The 16,701-nt window shown below is 46.6% G+C and overlaps 1 protein-coding gene across 2 annotated transcripts in view; it reads right to left on the bottom strand.

Moving 5' to 3' along the window:
- Positions 1 to 14,837, bottom strand: part of LOC130120859 (ephrin type-A receptor 6-like) — a 177,797-nt gene extending 162,960 nt beyond the window's left edge. For both annotated transcript variants that reach the window (XM_056289651.1, XM_056289652.1), the window contains exon 1: positions 14,177 to 14,837. In XM_056289651.1, coding sequence (XP_056145626.1) covers positions 14,177 to 14,822 — 646 coding nt within the window. In that variant the 5' untranslated portion in view covers positions 14,823 to 14,837. The remainder of the gene's footprint in view (positions 1 to 14,176) is intronic.
- Between the last annotated feature and the right edge of the window lie 1,864 nt (positions 14,838 to 16,701).

Raw genomic sequence — 16,701 nt, 5'->3', positions numbered from 1 at the left:
TCGTCTCCTCGTTCCACTTCCCGGATGTAGCGCACGTCTGATGAACACCGGTCTCCTCGGCAGTAGGCTACGGTCAACACCCAGCAATCAGGACGACAATCGGCCGCTTTTAGAGCAGCGACTACAACATTAAGTAGATGGGAATGCGGCGCCAACGTTCCTGAATTAAAAACGTAGCTCGCGTTGCAATCGCTCTCTCGGCGCCGGTCCCACCACTGTCGTCCGTCCGGCTTCCGCATCACAGCTCCCCGCCGGTATGCTCCTCGCCCCTCGTTCGTCACACTGCTCCTTTTATGAAGGGAAGCAACCTATCCCGGTCCAGTCTTCACTCTCAGTTACAAGAAAGTTTCTCACAGCGAATCCACATACAGTCCATAAGCACATATAGACCCCCCGCAACATATAAAACCCACTCTTAAGAGTCACATTATAATAATAATACCCACAACTTATATTCACATAATTGACTATGAGCCAGGACACTTGACATTGACAGGGGAGAACGTAAGCATCGGATGGTGGTCTGTAGGAGGACTTTGGAGACCAAGAAGAGGAAGACCCTGAAGCCAGAGCCAATTTTTTCTTGCCAAGGCGAGAGCTCACCTCAAGAACACCACAATTTATGTAAATGAGAACTTCCCTGAATTGCTAAGGAAGAAGAGAGCAGACCTCATTCCAGTAATGAAAGAAACCAGGGAACGAGAAAATTATGTTGTCATTAACTATGACAGACTGGTTCGTAGTTAAACCATGAAAGCTTCAACAGATGACAGAAACGACACAGCATGAGTGAATCTGGGCCAGCAGGATCCCAATACATATGGTGACTACTTTTTAGTATTTTTTTTTCTCCCTACCAAAATACCATGACATAATCTCCACCCAAGCAATCTGACCCCTTTTACGAAAATTTTTTTACATCAGTCTCTTCCTTACTACATGCAAACACTGACCTATATGAGCAAGCAAATGGACCTTTAATAGCCTACTTTCCCAATACATTCTATCAATCAGATAGTGAATTTCAGGATTCCTCAACATCGAACATTTTATACAATAATGACCATGATACAAACTGTTTTGCTCAAATGAAACAAGATTCTTTCGGGATATCTGATTACTTCCACGAGAAAGAATTGAAATCCTCTGTTGACCTCAAAAGACCGAAGAGTGGTTTCCCCCCCCTTCTTCATGTTAATGTTCGCAGCCTGTCAAAAAACTATGATATGCCTACACACATCTCTCTGCTTGTCCTGATACTTCACTGTATACTTATGCCTTTGTTTGGCCAACTTTCACTTCTCTTTTAATGTAATAGGGCTAACTGAACTTGGTTGACAAAAGACAAGGCTGATTTGTATGAATTTAACAACTATAAGCATATATATATATATATATATATATATGCTTATAGTTATATATATATATATATATATATATATATATATATATATATACATATACATATATATATATAGTGCATCCAGAAAGTATTCACACCCCTTCACTTTCCCCACATTTTGTTATGTTACAGCCTTATTCCAAAATTGATTAAATTCCTTTTTTTTCTCATCAATCTACAATGACAAAGTGAAAAAGGTTTTGTAGAAATTTTTGCAAATTTATTAAAAAAAAACCTGAACTGTTGCATGTACATAAGTATTCACACCCTTTGCTATGACACTCAAAATTTAGCTCAGGTTCATCCTGTTTTCACTAATCATCCTTGAGATGCTTCTACAGCTTGATTGGAGTCCACCTGTAGTAAATTCAATGGATTGGACATGATTTGGAAAGGCACACACCTGTCTATATAAGGTCCCACTGTTGACAGTGCATGTCAGAGCAGAAACCAAGCCATGAAGTCAAAGGAATTGTCTGTGGACCTCCGAGACAGGATTGTATCGAGGCACAGATCTGGGGAAGGGTACAAAAAATGTCTACAGCTTTGAAGGTCCCGAAGAGCACAGTGGTCTCCATCACTCGTAAATGGAAGAAGTTTGGATCCACCAGGACTCTTCCTAGAGCTGACCGCAGAGCCAAACTGAGCAATCGGGGGAGAAGGGCCTTGGTCAGGGAGGTGACCAAGAACCCAATGGTCACTCTGACAGAGCTCCAGCGTTCCTCTGCGGAGATGGGAGAAACTTCCAGAAGGACGACCATCTCTGCAGCACTCCACCAATCAGGCCTTTATGGTAGAGTGGCCAGACGGAAGCCTCTGCTCAGTAAAAGGCACATGACAGCCCGCTTGGAGTTTGCCAGAAAGCACCTAAAGGACTCTCAGACCATGAGAAACAAGATTCTCTGGTCTGATGAAACGAAGATTGAACTCTTTGGCCTGAATGCCAAACGTCATGTCTGGAGGAAACCAGACACCTCTCATTGCCTTGCTAATACCATCCCTACAGTGAAGCATGGTGGTGGCAGCACCATGCTGTGGGGATGTTTTTCAGCGGCAGGAACTGGGAGACTAGTCAGGATTGAGGGAAAGATGAATTGAGCAAAGTACAGAGAGATCCTTGATGAAAACCTGCTCCAGAGCGCTCAGGACCTCAGACTGGGGCGAAGGTTTACCTTTCAACACGACAACGACCCTAAGCACACAGCCAAGACAACAAAGGAGTGGCTTCGGGACAAGTCTGTGAATGTCCTTGAGTGGCCCAGCCAGAGCCCAGACTTGAACCCCATTGAACATCTCTGGAAAGACCTGAAAACAGCTGTGCAGCGACGCTCCCCATCTAACCTTACAGAGCTCGAGAGGATCTGCAAAGAAGAATGGGAGAAATACCTCAAATATAGGTGTGCCAAGCTTGTAGCTTCATACCCAAGAAGACTTGAGGCTGTAATCGCTGCCAAGGGTGCCTCAACCAAGTATTGAGTAAAGGGTGTGAATACTTATGTACATGTAATATTTCTGTTTTTTATTTTTAATAAATTTGCAAAAATTTCTACAAACCTTTTTCGCATTGTCATTATGGGGTATTGTATGTAGATTGATGAGAAAAAAAAGGAATTTAATCCATTTTGGAATAAGGCTGTAACATAACAAAATGTGGGGAAAGTGAAGGGGTGTGAATACTTTCCGGATGCACTGTATATATACAGTGCATCCGGAAAGTATTGGCTAACGGGTTGGACCCTTTAATCGACTGGTTAACGTTGTCAGTTGTCACTTGCGGTGCATGGGAGCCGGGTTCGCGTCCGAGCTGCGGCGGTTCCCGAGCTGCCCCCCTGAATTTGCTGCATTGGTGTCAGAAGTGGGATAGCAGAGCCATTTCTGTGCTGGGGCTGCGGGAAACCAGGGCACCAAAGACAGGAGTGTCAGAAGACAAAAAGACGCTTCAACCAACAAGTACGGTGGCTTGTCACCCAAGTAGCCGCCACCTCTCCTGAACCGGTAAACAACCAAGGGTCGGTCTAGAGCAGTGGTTCTCAACCTTTTTGGGGTCCTGGACCCCCTGCGTATTTTTGATCTACCCTGAGGACTCCTCCACCTGATCTTGGGGGAGGGGGTTGCAATTTGATAGAAACAGTAGAAACTGCATTTTAAATTGCATTATAGCATTTATTCACTCTTTGGGGCAAAAATAAGAGCTTTCAGTTGTAACTTAGATATAGTTAACAAAACAGAATTCTTATGCAGTAACTTTCAGATATATGTAACAACATAATTTTTATGCAGTAACTTTTAACAATGCAAACGGGAGCGAGATCTCTTATTAAAATACAATAAATTACACTTGTGAAACAGATGTAATTAGAGAAAAAGTCCTGTTACCCTTTATAGTTTAGGTAGATAAAGGTCTCAGTCACATTTGAGTAAAATAATCCTATTTCTATAAATGTCATAGGATCTTTTTTTTAAAGATATTTTATTTTCACGGACCCCTTGCAATTACACCACGGACCACTAAGGGTCCGCGGACCCCCGGTTGAGAAACACTGGTCTAGAGGGGGACTGGCCGGCCCATACAACCTCCCCCCCTGAATAACAGCCCCAGGTTGTTGGACGGATTGGCTCTGGCTTCAGCCTCCGTCTCCTGTCAGCTAAATGGCAACACCTGTATTGCCCTGGTTGACACCGGGTCCACCACCAGCTTGATGAGACCAGGGATCCCGGGAGAAGAAGTACAGTGGACTGAAGCATGTGAGAGCTCCTTTCAGATACTCCGGAAAGTCTTGACCCAATCACCAGTGCTAGCCCTCCCAGACATGCAGCGGCCATTCATATTTGACACCGACGCCAGTGACATAGGTGTGGGAGCAGTTCTGTTGCAGCCCCGTGGGGAAGGGGAAAGAGTGGCGGCATATTACAGCAGAGCCTTGAGCAAGGAAGAAAGGAACTACTGTGTGATTTGGAGAGAACTCCTGGCAGTGGTACAGGCCATAAAGCATTTTAAACCTTACCTGTATGGAAATTACTTCCTACCGAGGACGGACCATGCATTGCTCCGCTGGTTGCTTAGCTTCAAAGAACCAGAAGGGCAGGTAGCCAGATGGATCAAAGCCTTGCAGGGATTTACCTTCACCACAGAGCACCGTGGGCGACAACGTTAACCAGTCAACTAAAGGGTCCGACCCGTTAGCCAAGGGCTAACGTGTCTACTTATTTGTGTACGTTACACTATATATATTTTGTCTTGTGAAAACTCTGCCATATCACATGAGTGTATGATGTATGAACTTAAGGTGTTAATGATGGCGTTTGTACTTGCATATATCATGAATGAGTCTTCTTGATGTGTGCGTGCATGCGTGTGTGTGTGTGTGTGGGTGGGTGTGTGTGTGTGTGTGACTATGACTGACTGATTCATTGTACTTGTATAACATGGGTGTTTATGGAGTGTATTGTTGTCGGGTGTTGTGCTGAACTGTGTCTCCGTCTCTTGCTATTTCTGGAATTATTGATAGATACATACAAATTGTGCCTACTGCATTGCTGTATTTGTTTTCTGTAGTATGCTGCCTGGAGAATGCCACTTTTCAAGCCCCTGGAGGGTTTTTAAACAATTCTCCTTCACATGTTCCTTCAAATTATGTATTGTATTTTTCTATGTGTAAATAAAGAAACATAACGAAATTAAGGATAAAATGGTGGAAGTTGGAGAAGGACGACTGTTCTGTGGAGCTCAGGGAGGAGTTAAGACAGGCACTGGGTGGTAGTGAAAAGTTACCGGATGGCTGGGCAACCACTGCAGAAATAGTAAGGGAGTTTAGCTAGGAAGGTACTTGGTGTGTCATCGGGACAGAGGAAGGAAGACAAGGAGTCTTGGTGGTGGAATGAGGAAATACAGCAAATTATACAGAGGAAGAGGCTGGCAAAGAAGAAGTGGGATTGTCAGAGAGATGAAGACAGTAGACAGGAGTACAAGGAGATGCAGCGTAAAGCAAAGAGAAGGTGACAAAGGCAAAGGAAAAGGCATATGGTGAGTTGTATGACAGGTTAGACACTAAGGAAGGAGAAAAGGACTCGTACTGATTGGCTAGACAGAGGGACCGAGCTGGGAAGGATGTGCTGCAGGTTAGAGCGATCAAGGATAGAGATGGAAATGTGCTGACAAGTGAGGAGAGTGTGTTGAAAAGGTGGAAGGAGTACTTTGAGGGGCTGATGAATGAAGAAAATGAGAGAGAGAGAAGGTTGGATAATGTGGTGATAGTGAATTAGGAAGTGCAATGGATTAGCAAGGAGGAAGTGAGGGCAGCTATGAAGAGGATGAAAAGTGGAAAGGCAGTTGGTCCTGATGACATACCTGTGGAGGCATGGAGGTGTTTAGGAGAGATGGCAGTGGAGTTTTTAACTAGATTGTTTAACACAATCCTGGAAAGTGAGAGGATGCCTGAGGAGTGGAGAAGAAGCATACTGGTACTGATTTTCAAGAACAAGGGCGATGTGCAGAACTGTAACAACTACAGAGGTATAAAGTTGATCAGCCACAGCATGAAGATTTGGGAGAGAGTAATAGAAGCTAGGTTAAGAGGAGAGGTGACGATTAGCGAGCTACAGTATGGTTTCATGCCATGAAAGAGCACCACAGATGTGATGTTTGCTTTGAGAATGTTGATGGAGAAGTATAGAGAAGGCCAGAAGGAGTTACATTGTGTCTTTGTAGATTTACAGAAAGCATACGACAGGGTGCCGAGAAAGGAGGTGTGTTATTGTATGAGGAAGTCAGGAGTGGCAGAGAAGTATGTAGGAGTGGTGCAGGATATGTATGAGGGAAGTGTGACAGTGGTGAGGTGTGCGATAGGAATGATTGCTAGGTTCAGGGTGGAGGTGGGATTACATCAAGGATCGGCTCTGAGCCCTTTCTTGTTTGCAGTAGTGATGGACAGGTTGGCGGATGAGATCAGGCAGGAGTCTCTGTGGATTATGATGTTCGTGGATGACATGTTGATCTGCAGCGAGAGTAGGTTGCAGGTTGAGAAGAGCTTGGAGAGGTGGAGGTATGCACTGCAGAGAAGAGGAATGAAAGTCAGTATGAGCAAGATGGAATAAATATGCGTGAACGAGAGGGAGGACAGTGGAATGGTGTGAGGATGCAAGGAGTAGAGAAGACGAAAGCAAATGAGTTTAAATACTTGGGGTCAACTGTTCAAAGTAACGGGGAGTGGGGAAGAGAGGTGAATAAGAGAGTGCAGGCAGGGTGGAGTGGGTGGAGAAGAGTGCCAGGAGTGATTTGCGACAGAAGGGTACCAGCCAGAGTTAAAGGGAAGGTTTACAAGATGGTCGTGAGACCAGCTATGTTATATGGTTTGGAGACAGTGGCACTGATGAAAAGACAGGAGGCGGAGCTGGAGGTGGCAGAGTTGAAGATTTTCATTAGGAGTGACCAAGAAAGACAGGATTAGGAACTAGTATATTAGAGGGTCAGCTCAGGTTGGATGTTTGGAGACAAAACAAGAGAGGCAAGATTGAAATGGTTTGGACATGTGTGGAGGAGAGATGCTGGGTATATTGGGAGAAGGATGATGAATATGGAGCTGCCAGGGAAGAGGAGAAGAGGAAGGCCAAAGAGGAGGTTCATGGATGTGGTGAGGGAAGACATGCAGGTGGTTGGTGTGACAGAGGAGGATGCAGAGGACAGGAAGAGATTGAAACGAATGATGGGTACCCTTAATGGGAGCAGCCGAAGTAGAAGTAGTAGTAGTAGTTGTTGTTGTTGTTGTTGTTGTAGCTGTTGCCTTTTTGGCTAGCTGCATAGTGACACAGAGGGGGACAGCTGCTCATAAGTGCGTCTTTCCTGATGCGTTGTTGTAGCTCAATATCGGCAAGTCCATCTTATATGGTTAGGGATGTTATTGCATGCTCAACATACCAATTGTGTGTGTCTGTGTGTCTTGTGAGGTTTCCTTTATGGGGGAATTTTAAGTATAGGAATTCAGGCAAGATGTTCATATCCAAGCTGTGCGTCATGAGAAAGGTGACAGCTTAGTTGAAATAATTTCCAAAACCTTGGCTTGAACCCAACTGCTAATGAGGGATGAGTATGAATCATGCAAGAATCATGTATGCATTACTTTGCATCTGTGGGACATACAAGTGAGACAAACACAGTCATTGATGCTGAACTCGCACTAACTGATGGCTTGTCTTAAAATCAATTTTACGTAATAAAAGTTTAAATTTTTTTCTGCTCGCTCTGCAGGTTCTAGGCTGTGATTTCATTAATGACAAGCCAGTCCATCAGTCAGGCTGTGGTGATTCGTTCTCCAGGCCATGTTCTGCTATAAATACCCATTAATAACTAATTCAGTGTCTTGCTTTATTCTCTGAAATAGAACACACATGTAAGGGAAAGGAAGAAGCATTTGAAATGTTACAATCATTGCGTTTACTGGCACATTTTAGTCGAGCTACAGTTATAGCTCGATTCGGCCATGCAATTGGACTACTGTCGTCCCAGTATACAAGAACCGGGGGAGAATCGATTTATGACGTATGTTCAACCCCGGTACGGTAGGTGGCGATATGCCCCCTTTCAGCTGGTTACTACCGGACCTTCTTCCGGTTGGCCTATCACGTCACATACAAATCCATCCATGTACTTCAGGATATTCAACTCCATTAGCTGACACAACATAACGTTTGTCTCCTCGTCTGTCCAGAAATGCGTGGTTCTCGCTCTAGCACTCGCCATGTCGATACTGTTGATGCTGCGCTGTTCGACTTCCGGGTGAAAGACCGCCGCGGGAACTATGGGTCATTCGCGGAATGCCTAGGCCAGTTCGCGGCCCATTGAAGCGTATAAACGCCAGAGTAAATCGATCCCCAACTGCATTAGTCCGACTTCGAGAAATTCGATTTAGTACAATTTCAGTCAGACTAACGAGTTTACATATATTTTAAAAATCCAGTTTTAGTCGGACCAACACAATAAATCCACTTTTTCTAACATCATGTAAAGGTAGTCAATGTCTGACAGGCCTGTATTAGAGGGGAAAGGCAGTGAGACAGTCAGTGTCGCTTGCCTGTGTTTTGTGAGGGGCCATGGAGACGGCAGAGGCTGTAGTTATGTAGGGTGCCAGTATGATGGGGACTTTTTTCCTCTGTCTTTGATCAACCCCGGCTTTGAAGTAACGCTGCGATGAAAAAAGGCAAGAAGAAGTCATCTCAAGTTCACGCTGCAACTAGGCCTCTCAATCTGCATAATTCATTTTTAAAGCAGATTAAATGCGTGAGGACGGGGCGATCTCTAGCTTCCCAACAAATTCAGCCCGCATCCTTTACAACTTCAACACTCTTCTTCTCGTCTTTTGTTCTCAATTACAGCTCAGAGTGGAACAACATCAGAGCCTAATGCTTGTTGAGTGAGAGGTCTGGACAACGACTGCAAGGTAAGCCGCATTCATTTAGAGAAATGTCAATTTTTATGCACTTGAGACAAGTAGACAGACATATGCAGAAGCCACACATACAACAGCTTTTATCATATTGACACAATCATCAGCTAACACACACACGCGCACATATACATGCATACACACAGACTAAAACACAAGTATGTCTGTGGAATGCGCAAAAATGAACATATCTACTGAAACACACACACACACGCACACACACATACACCAGAGGTAGTATACCCTGTCATGTTAGGATAACAAAGGGATTTGAGTGATTTATGACCCATAAGCCCCCGCCCCCTCACCAATCAAAAGTAAGCTCTAGCCCTAAGCTCTGGCCCCTGATCAATCATAAGCAAGCTCTGGCCTAAGTCTAGCCTCCTGACCAATAAACTGCATTTTAAGCCCCCAGACTTATTTATAACATCCTAAGTCCTGCCTCCTGATCAATCAAACTTAAAATATGTCCGTAAGCCCCGCCCTCCGTGCTTCCCCCACGTTACCGAACATGCACGTGCACGAGGACACAAATGCACACACACACGACGACACATATTCAAGCGCACCAGCAGATAATTAGCATTGAAAGTGCTGCGCGTGCGCTAACACATACACACTTCAGAATAAGATTCTATTGTTAGACCTCTCATCTTATCTCATCTCATCATCTCATCTCATTATCAGCCGCTTCTCCGAGATCGGGTCGCAGTAGCAGCAAGCTAAGTTGGGCACTCCAGATGCTCCTCTCCCCAGCAACGCCCTGCAGCTCCTCCTAGGGGATCTCAAAGCATTTCCAGGCTAGATTGGTAGTCCATCCAGCGAGTTCTGGGTCTGCCCCAGGTTCTCCTCCCTGTTGGACGAACCCGGAAGCATCCTAATCAGATGCCCAAACCAGCTCAACTGGCTCCTTTTGACGTGAAGGAGCAGCGGCTCTACTCCGAGCTCCCTCTAGATGTCCGAGGTCCTCATCCTATCTCTAAGGCTGAGCCCTGACACCCTATGGGGGAAACTCATTTCAGCCACTTGTATCAGTGATTTCACCCTTTCGGTCACTACCCAGCTTTGCCTACTGACTCAGCTCCCTCTTCACCACAATGGTCCGGTACAATGTCCGCATTACTACTGATGCTGCACAAATCCACCTGTCAATCTCCTGCTCCATCCTACCCTCACTCGTGAACAAGACACCGAGATACTTGAACACCTTCACTTGAGGCAACAACTCATCCCCAATCCAGAGGGAGCAATCTACCATTTTCCGGTAGAGAAGCATGGCCTCAGATTTGGAGGTGCTGACTCTAATCCCGGTCATTTCACACTCAGCTGCAAACCAGCCCAGTGCGTACTGGAGTTCGTGTTCTGATGAAGCCAACAAAACCACATCGTCTGCAAAGAACAATTATGCAATTCTGAGGTTGCCAAAACAGACACACTCCTTACCTTGGCTGTGCCTTGAGATACTGTCCATGAATCTCACAAACAGAGTCGGAGACAAGGGACAACCTTGGCGGAGTCCAAAACCACCGAAAACATGTTTGACTTTGTGCCAAGAATGTGAACACATCTCTCACTTTGGTTATAACAAGGACCGGATGGCTTGTAGCAACTGCCCTGGTACCCCATACTCCAGCAGTACCCCCCAAAGAGTGTCCCGGGGTACATGGTGGTAACCCTTCTTCAAGTCCACAAAACACATGTAGACTGGATGGTCAAACTCCCATGCCTCCCTCAGCACTTCCATAAGGGTAAAGAGTTGGTCTGTTGTTCCATGGCCAGGACAGCATTCGCATTGTTCCTTCTGGATCTGACGTTCGACAATCAGTCAGAGGCTCCTTTTCAGCACCCTATAGTAGACTTTGCCAGGGAGGCTGAAAAAGGTGATGCCCTGATAATTGGAGCACACCCTCTGGTCCCCTTTTTTAAATATGGGAGCCACCCCCATAGTCTGCCAATCCATAGGTACTGTCCCCAACCTCCCCGCGACACTGAAGAGGCATGTCAGCCAAGACAGCCCAACAATGTCCAGAGCCTTCAACATCTCAGGGTCAATCTCATCGACACCGGCGCCTTGCCACAAAAGGAACTTCTTAACTACCTCAGAGACCTCTGCCAGGGATATGGGTGGGGCTTCCCCGAGTCTTCAGACTCTACCTCATCCACTGAGGACATGTTAGCCGGGTTCAGGAGCTCCTCAAAGTGTTCTTTCCACTGCCCGAAAACATCACCAATCCAGGTCAGCAGTTCCCCTCCCCGGCTGAACACAGTCTAAGTCAAGCCTTGCTTCCCTATTCTGAGTCACCGGATGGTTTGCCAGAACTTCCTTGAGACCAACCCAAAGTCCTCCTCCATAGCCTCACCGAACTCCTCCCACACCCGAGTTGTTGCTTCTGCGACCGCCGAAGTTGCAGGCCTTCTGGCCTCCTAATACCTGTTTGCTGCTTCAGGTCAGGAGATCCCTGGGCCAACCAAGCCAAAAAGGCCTCTGTCTTCAGCATGATGGCTTCCCTCACCACCGGTGTCCACCAGCAGGTTCTTAGGTTGACACTTCAGTAGGCACCAATGACCTTATGACCACAGCTCCTATCTGCCACATCTGCAATAGAGGCTTTGAACATGGCCCACTCAGACTCCATGTCCCCAGCCTCTCTAGGGATACATGAGAACTTCTTCCGGAGATGGGGGTTGAAGACCTCATGAACAGGGGCTCTGAAACAGCTTTTTCCACCAAGCAACCAGGCTTTTGAACAAAGAACATTAAAAGACAGTAAGCCTTGTGCCGGACTGATGGTACTGACCTGTGATCGTTGGTTAAAACACACACACACACACACACACACACACAGCGGTAGCTTGGCATGCACAGACACGCACGGATATACAGACAACTACACACACACGTGTGCACATTTATTGGGGCTGGGCCTACACACTCACAGCACCTTACATCAGGGGTCTCAAACTCAACTTACCTGGGGGCCGCTGGAGGTAGAGTTTGGGTGAGGCTGGGCCGCAAGTATTCCAAAAAAAAAAAGTACAACCGATCCAATGTTCTCAATCTTTTTTTTTAAATGTTTTATTTATATATACAGGTGATCAAAACAAGACAGGTAACAGTACAAGTGCAGGAACAAAAACGAACAGTGTGAGAAAAAAAGGGGACACCAGGTTCTGTTATGACAAGATGGAATACTAATAAGCTAATAAGCTAAAAAAAAAAAAAAAAAACAACAAAAACAAACAAGCTATCAAATAAGCTCATTGACCTGCAGGTCAATGAGCACCCCTGGATCTGCACCCCTGGATCTGATATGGTTGATGCATTTCACAACGACAGACATCACATTGTCAAACTTCAGGCATTTGCTGCAAAGGGCTTGCTGATGGATAATGCAGTGCAGAGCAATGGCCTCCTCCACACCCTCCTCTTCCAGTTTTTTATTGAACAAGTGCCACCACTCCATTTCTCCTCCCTGTCATTGATGGCGCTCCGTCGGTTGTTATTCCAGCAAACCTCTTCCATGGCAAACCCGCATCCACAATGGCATCACACAGCTGGCGGAATATCTCCTGAGAGGTGGTCTGGCCATGCATTGGAATCACTGTGAGCAACTCCTCCATCACTTCAAAACTGTCGGCAACACCACGGACATAGATTGCGAGCTGCGCAGTGTCAATGATGTCTGTGCTCTCATCAAGAGCGACTGAGTATGCACAGAAACGTTTGGTTTTCTCACGCAGTTGATCATATATGTTACCTGACAGGTCAGAAATGCGCTCTGCCACTGTGTTGGCTGCAAGGCCGATGTTGCTAAACTGACCCTTCTTTTCCGGGCAGACTATACTTGCAGCCTGTAACATGCACTTGTTAACAAACTCCCCTTCTTTGAATGGCTTTCCCGACTTAGCAATCATCTCACTCACCACGTGGCTAGCTTCGACTGCTGCATCATTATCTTTGCTAGCTTTCTTGAAGAAATCTTGTCGCTTCAGTAAACATGTTTTAAGATTGGCGACCCGTTTCTCTCTCTCATCTCCCTGGTATTTTGTATACTCATCAGCAGCAGCATGTCTAGTCGAGTAATGACGTCTGATGTTGTATTCCTTGTGCACCGTCACTTTCTCGGTGCATATAAGACACGTCGGGCTGCCTCCTCTGTGCTCAACAAAACAATATGCCGTCTCCCACTTTTCCTGAAATTGTCTGTGCTCGTCACCAACTTTTCTCTTCACGGCAGGTTTTGAGAAAGACATAACTGGGGCTTGCTGACAGGACATATTTTCCTTCCACTTGGTGTCGCTCCGGAATCAAGTTTCAACCAAGTTTCAACCGTTGCTGCTAATTCGCGCTGCCCATTATGGTGCGTTCAAGTTGTGCTCGGGAGTCGGACTTTCTGAGCTCCGAGTTGGACATTTCAACTGGAACTCTGAAATCCGAGTTGTTCCAATTTACAACTTCCAACGTAACGGGAACGCACCATGACTTGACAACAAACTCGACACCGGAGGCTGTCATGAGCCTGCGCTATGGTAGCTCATAAGTGAAAAATAAAAGCCCAGGGCAAGCGCGGGCCGCACTAACACTAAACTTTGATGTCAAAATAACGCCGCAATTGGCCCGCGGGCCGCGAGTTTGAGACCCATGCCTTACATACATCACACAGTACTATTGTTGCTGCTTTTTTGTTCTATTTTGTTGTTCAGTTACTATTATTGCTGCAGTGTTGAGGAGCTGAAACTCAAGAAGTTTACTCTCTTATACTTTTATAATGAGACGTAACAAATGAAGAATCTTGACTCTTGAACATGTCTTTGGCCTGTGGGAGGAAACCGGAGCACCCAGAGGAAACCCACACAGACACGGGGAAAACATGCAAACTCCACACAGAGGACGACCCAGGAGGCCCCCAATGTTGGACTACCCTGGGGCTTGAAACCAGGACCTTCTGCTGTGAGGCGACCGCGCTAACCACTGTACCACCGTGCCGCCCATTATATTTTAAATAACAAAAACAGAGTGCATTAATTTACTCAGGGAGGGCACTCCTCTGCCCACCTTGCAAGACTGGTACACCTCTACCGCCGAGAAACAGGCGAGCAGAATCAGCACAGGGCATCCCCTTGCAAAGTATATTTACATTCCTCTTTAGAAGCATATCTTTTAAGTAAAAGAATGAATCTGAGGAATGAGATAGAGTCAAAGACAGAGATTATGTAAGCACGTGAAGGATATGAGGTGGGAGAGAAAATAATTGGAGCTCAAAGAAAAGAAGGAATCACAAAACTATAGTGTAGAGAGGAAGAAATAGAGAGAAGCACATTCTTGGTCACCTACCAATGCAGGAGCCTTCAACCTCTTCGTACCCCACGCTGCAGACGCACTTGCCCAGGGGAACCAACCAATCACCATCTGCTCCACAGTAAAGTTTGGGAGTGTCTATCTCTTCAGCGTGGTCCACACATGCCCCCCTCACTTCCACCAGGGAGGATGAGTCCACGCGTGGCACTGTGTCTGGGAATGAGGCCAAGTTCCTAAGTGTGAATGGACATTTTTTGTAGTACACTCTCACCGACACCAATGCAATGCATGCACCGATGTCCTGGAATGCCAGGTAGAAGCCTTTCCGGCTGATGGGCCCCACCTCGCGCACCTCTGTGTTGAGCTTCAGGATGCGGTCCCCGAGGTCCATCTGAGTGAAGCTCTCATCCGCAGCAATTGTGTCAATCTTGGTGTATTGAGAGGGCTTGAACGTGACACTGTGGGCATCATCCGTCTCATAGTAGAAGAGGTTGAATGTCTCCTTGCATGTGCCCAACACCCAGGGGATGGAGTTGCAGTCACGTAGGGTGAAGCGCAGCTCCAAATATACCTTCTGAGCAGCCTGGCGGAAGATCCAGTTGGACCGCAGCCAGTTGTTCTGGTTGGGCTCCATCACGTGGCACACCTGGAAGGTATGGATAGGTCGGTTGTGCTCGTCCATCTCTGTAATGGCATCCCACTGCAGAAAGGAAAGGAGGAGAGGGTAGTATTTATATGAGGAGAGGAGTTTGGAAAACGGCAAGAAAGAGTAGAAAAATAAAGGAGAGAAGAGGATAGGACAATGAAGAGGAAATTTGAGTGGAAGGTTTCGGGTTTTTTTTGGGGTTTTTTTTTTTAATAACCAACACATTCAAGACTACACCTTGATCTCTTTCCCTCGCATTCCCACATCATAACTTGACCCCTTTTCCTCAGGGTATTTTCCTGTGATGACTGAATTTAACTGCCTCATCACCAGCACGGTGACGACAAGTTCATGTAGTTAGTGAGTACTGCAGCTTTGCAGGGTCACAGGGTTATGTTTCTAGAGGAAAAGCACCATCTAACACAAACCTTTCAGAATCAGGTTATCTAGCTGCTCTCAAACCATCTTTCTCTCAGTGCTTACAGACGAGCATCCGCAAGCTGAAGACCTCGCTGTGCTGTGTAGTCCAGGAGAACCTTCATGTGGTAGTCCAGGAGAACCTTCAAAGAGGCCGAGCCCAGGAAATGTGGAAATACCCCTCACCTGTTGTCCATACGCATTTACATCATCGTTGATAGCTATACCAGTCTGACAAAGCCGTAGTCCCACATTGACACAACTGCTCTACATTTTGAAGGGTTCACATCCACCCATCCATTATCCAAACCACTTACCCTGCTCTCAGGCCTAGCCCAGCCTAGCCCAGCAGTCATCGGGCGGCAGGCGGGGAGACACCCTGGACAGGCTGTCAAGCCATCACACATGGCCCACACACACACACACACACACACACATGCAACACCACCTAGAGGCCTCATTCCAGAAGGCTCAGGAACACTTAAAATGAATTACCATTTCCCCCAGCCCACAGCAGTGCAGCGCACAAAACAAAAACACATATCCAAAAACTACAAGAACTTCAAAAACACCCATACTAATACATATATCTAAACTAACACATATCCAAACTAAACAAAAACACAAACAAATCACGGTCCAAGTAAAGAACGCCAGCCAGGATGACTGTTGGAACTGCCGGTCTGCGTGGACTAGCAGTTAGCTTAGCCCACCCCACTTCCGCGTCCTGTCAGTCCGCCCTCAGGCACAGCTCCAGGCAGGGGCCGTGGTCCTTGGGCCCACCGGATGCAGCAGACCAGACTCCCCCAGCTGATCCAACGCCAGCTCTCCCAGCCAGACACCCTCCACACACCTCCCCACCCCACACCTCCCCACACTCCACATGACGACACCAAAAACACCGCAGTCGTTAGAGGTTTTCTAAGTTGCCTGTGATCCTTTAGCCCTCTGCTGTTGGTCAGCCAAGATGTGTGTGTGGACACAGGTTTACTGGAACCTTGGGCTCCGTACTCTGAGGAAGGCCTGCAGACATCCCACGTAGACTGTCTCCTGCTGGAGCACCACACAACTAGACAAACTGAGCTGCAGGACAATGAAAGAGAGTAAAAAGAGAAGAAAGAGCGTGGGCTGATACTGAAGCAGTACTCTTCATGATATTTGTGTGTGTGTGTGTGTGTGTGTGTGTGTGTGTTAGTTTATAGATGTAAATGTCTGTCGTCTGCTTTGACACGGGTCGTGGGGTGCCTCCTCTGCCATCTGTGGCTGACACTTGCAAAGAGAAGAGCAGCAGAGCCATGGGATCCCCAGTCCCCCTGCGGTATCTATGGGGCCCTTTAGTGTCCCGAGGCCCAACAGATTCCTGACTGGTGTCCTTACGTGTCAAAGACTTAATACATCAGCAGAAGCCGTGAAACCAGCGCCGCCCCCCCCCCCCCGCCCGGGGGAATTTGCAGTTTCTTCAGATATTTTATTTCTGACGTGAAGGCCTTGTCCCTTG

The sequence above is a fragment of the Lampris incognitus genome, chromosome 11 (genome assembly GCF_029633865.1).
Source record: "Lampris incognitus isolate fLamInc1 chromosome 11, fLamInc1.hap2, whole genome shotgun sequence".
Taxonomy (NCBI): domain Eukaryota; kingdom Metazoa; phylum Chordata; class Actinopteri; order Lampriformes; family Lampridae; genus Lampris; species Lampris incognitus.
The sequence above is the reverse complement of the archived record's forward strand: the minus strand, read 5'-3'. Positions and strand labels throughout refer to the sequence as shown.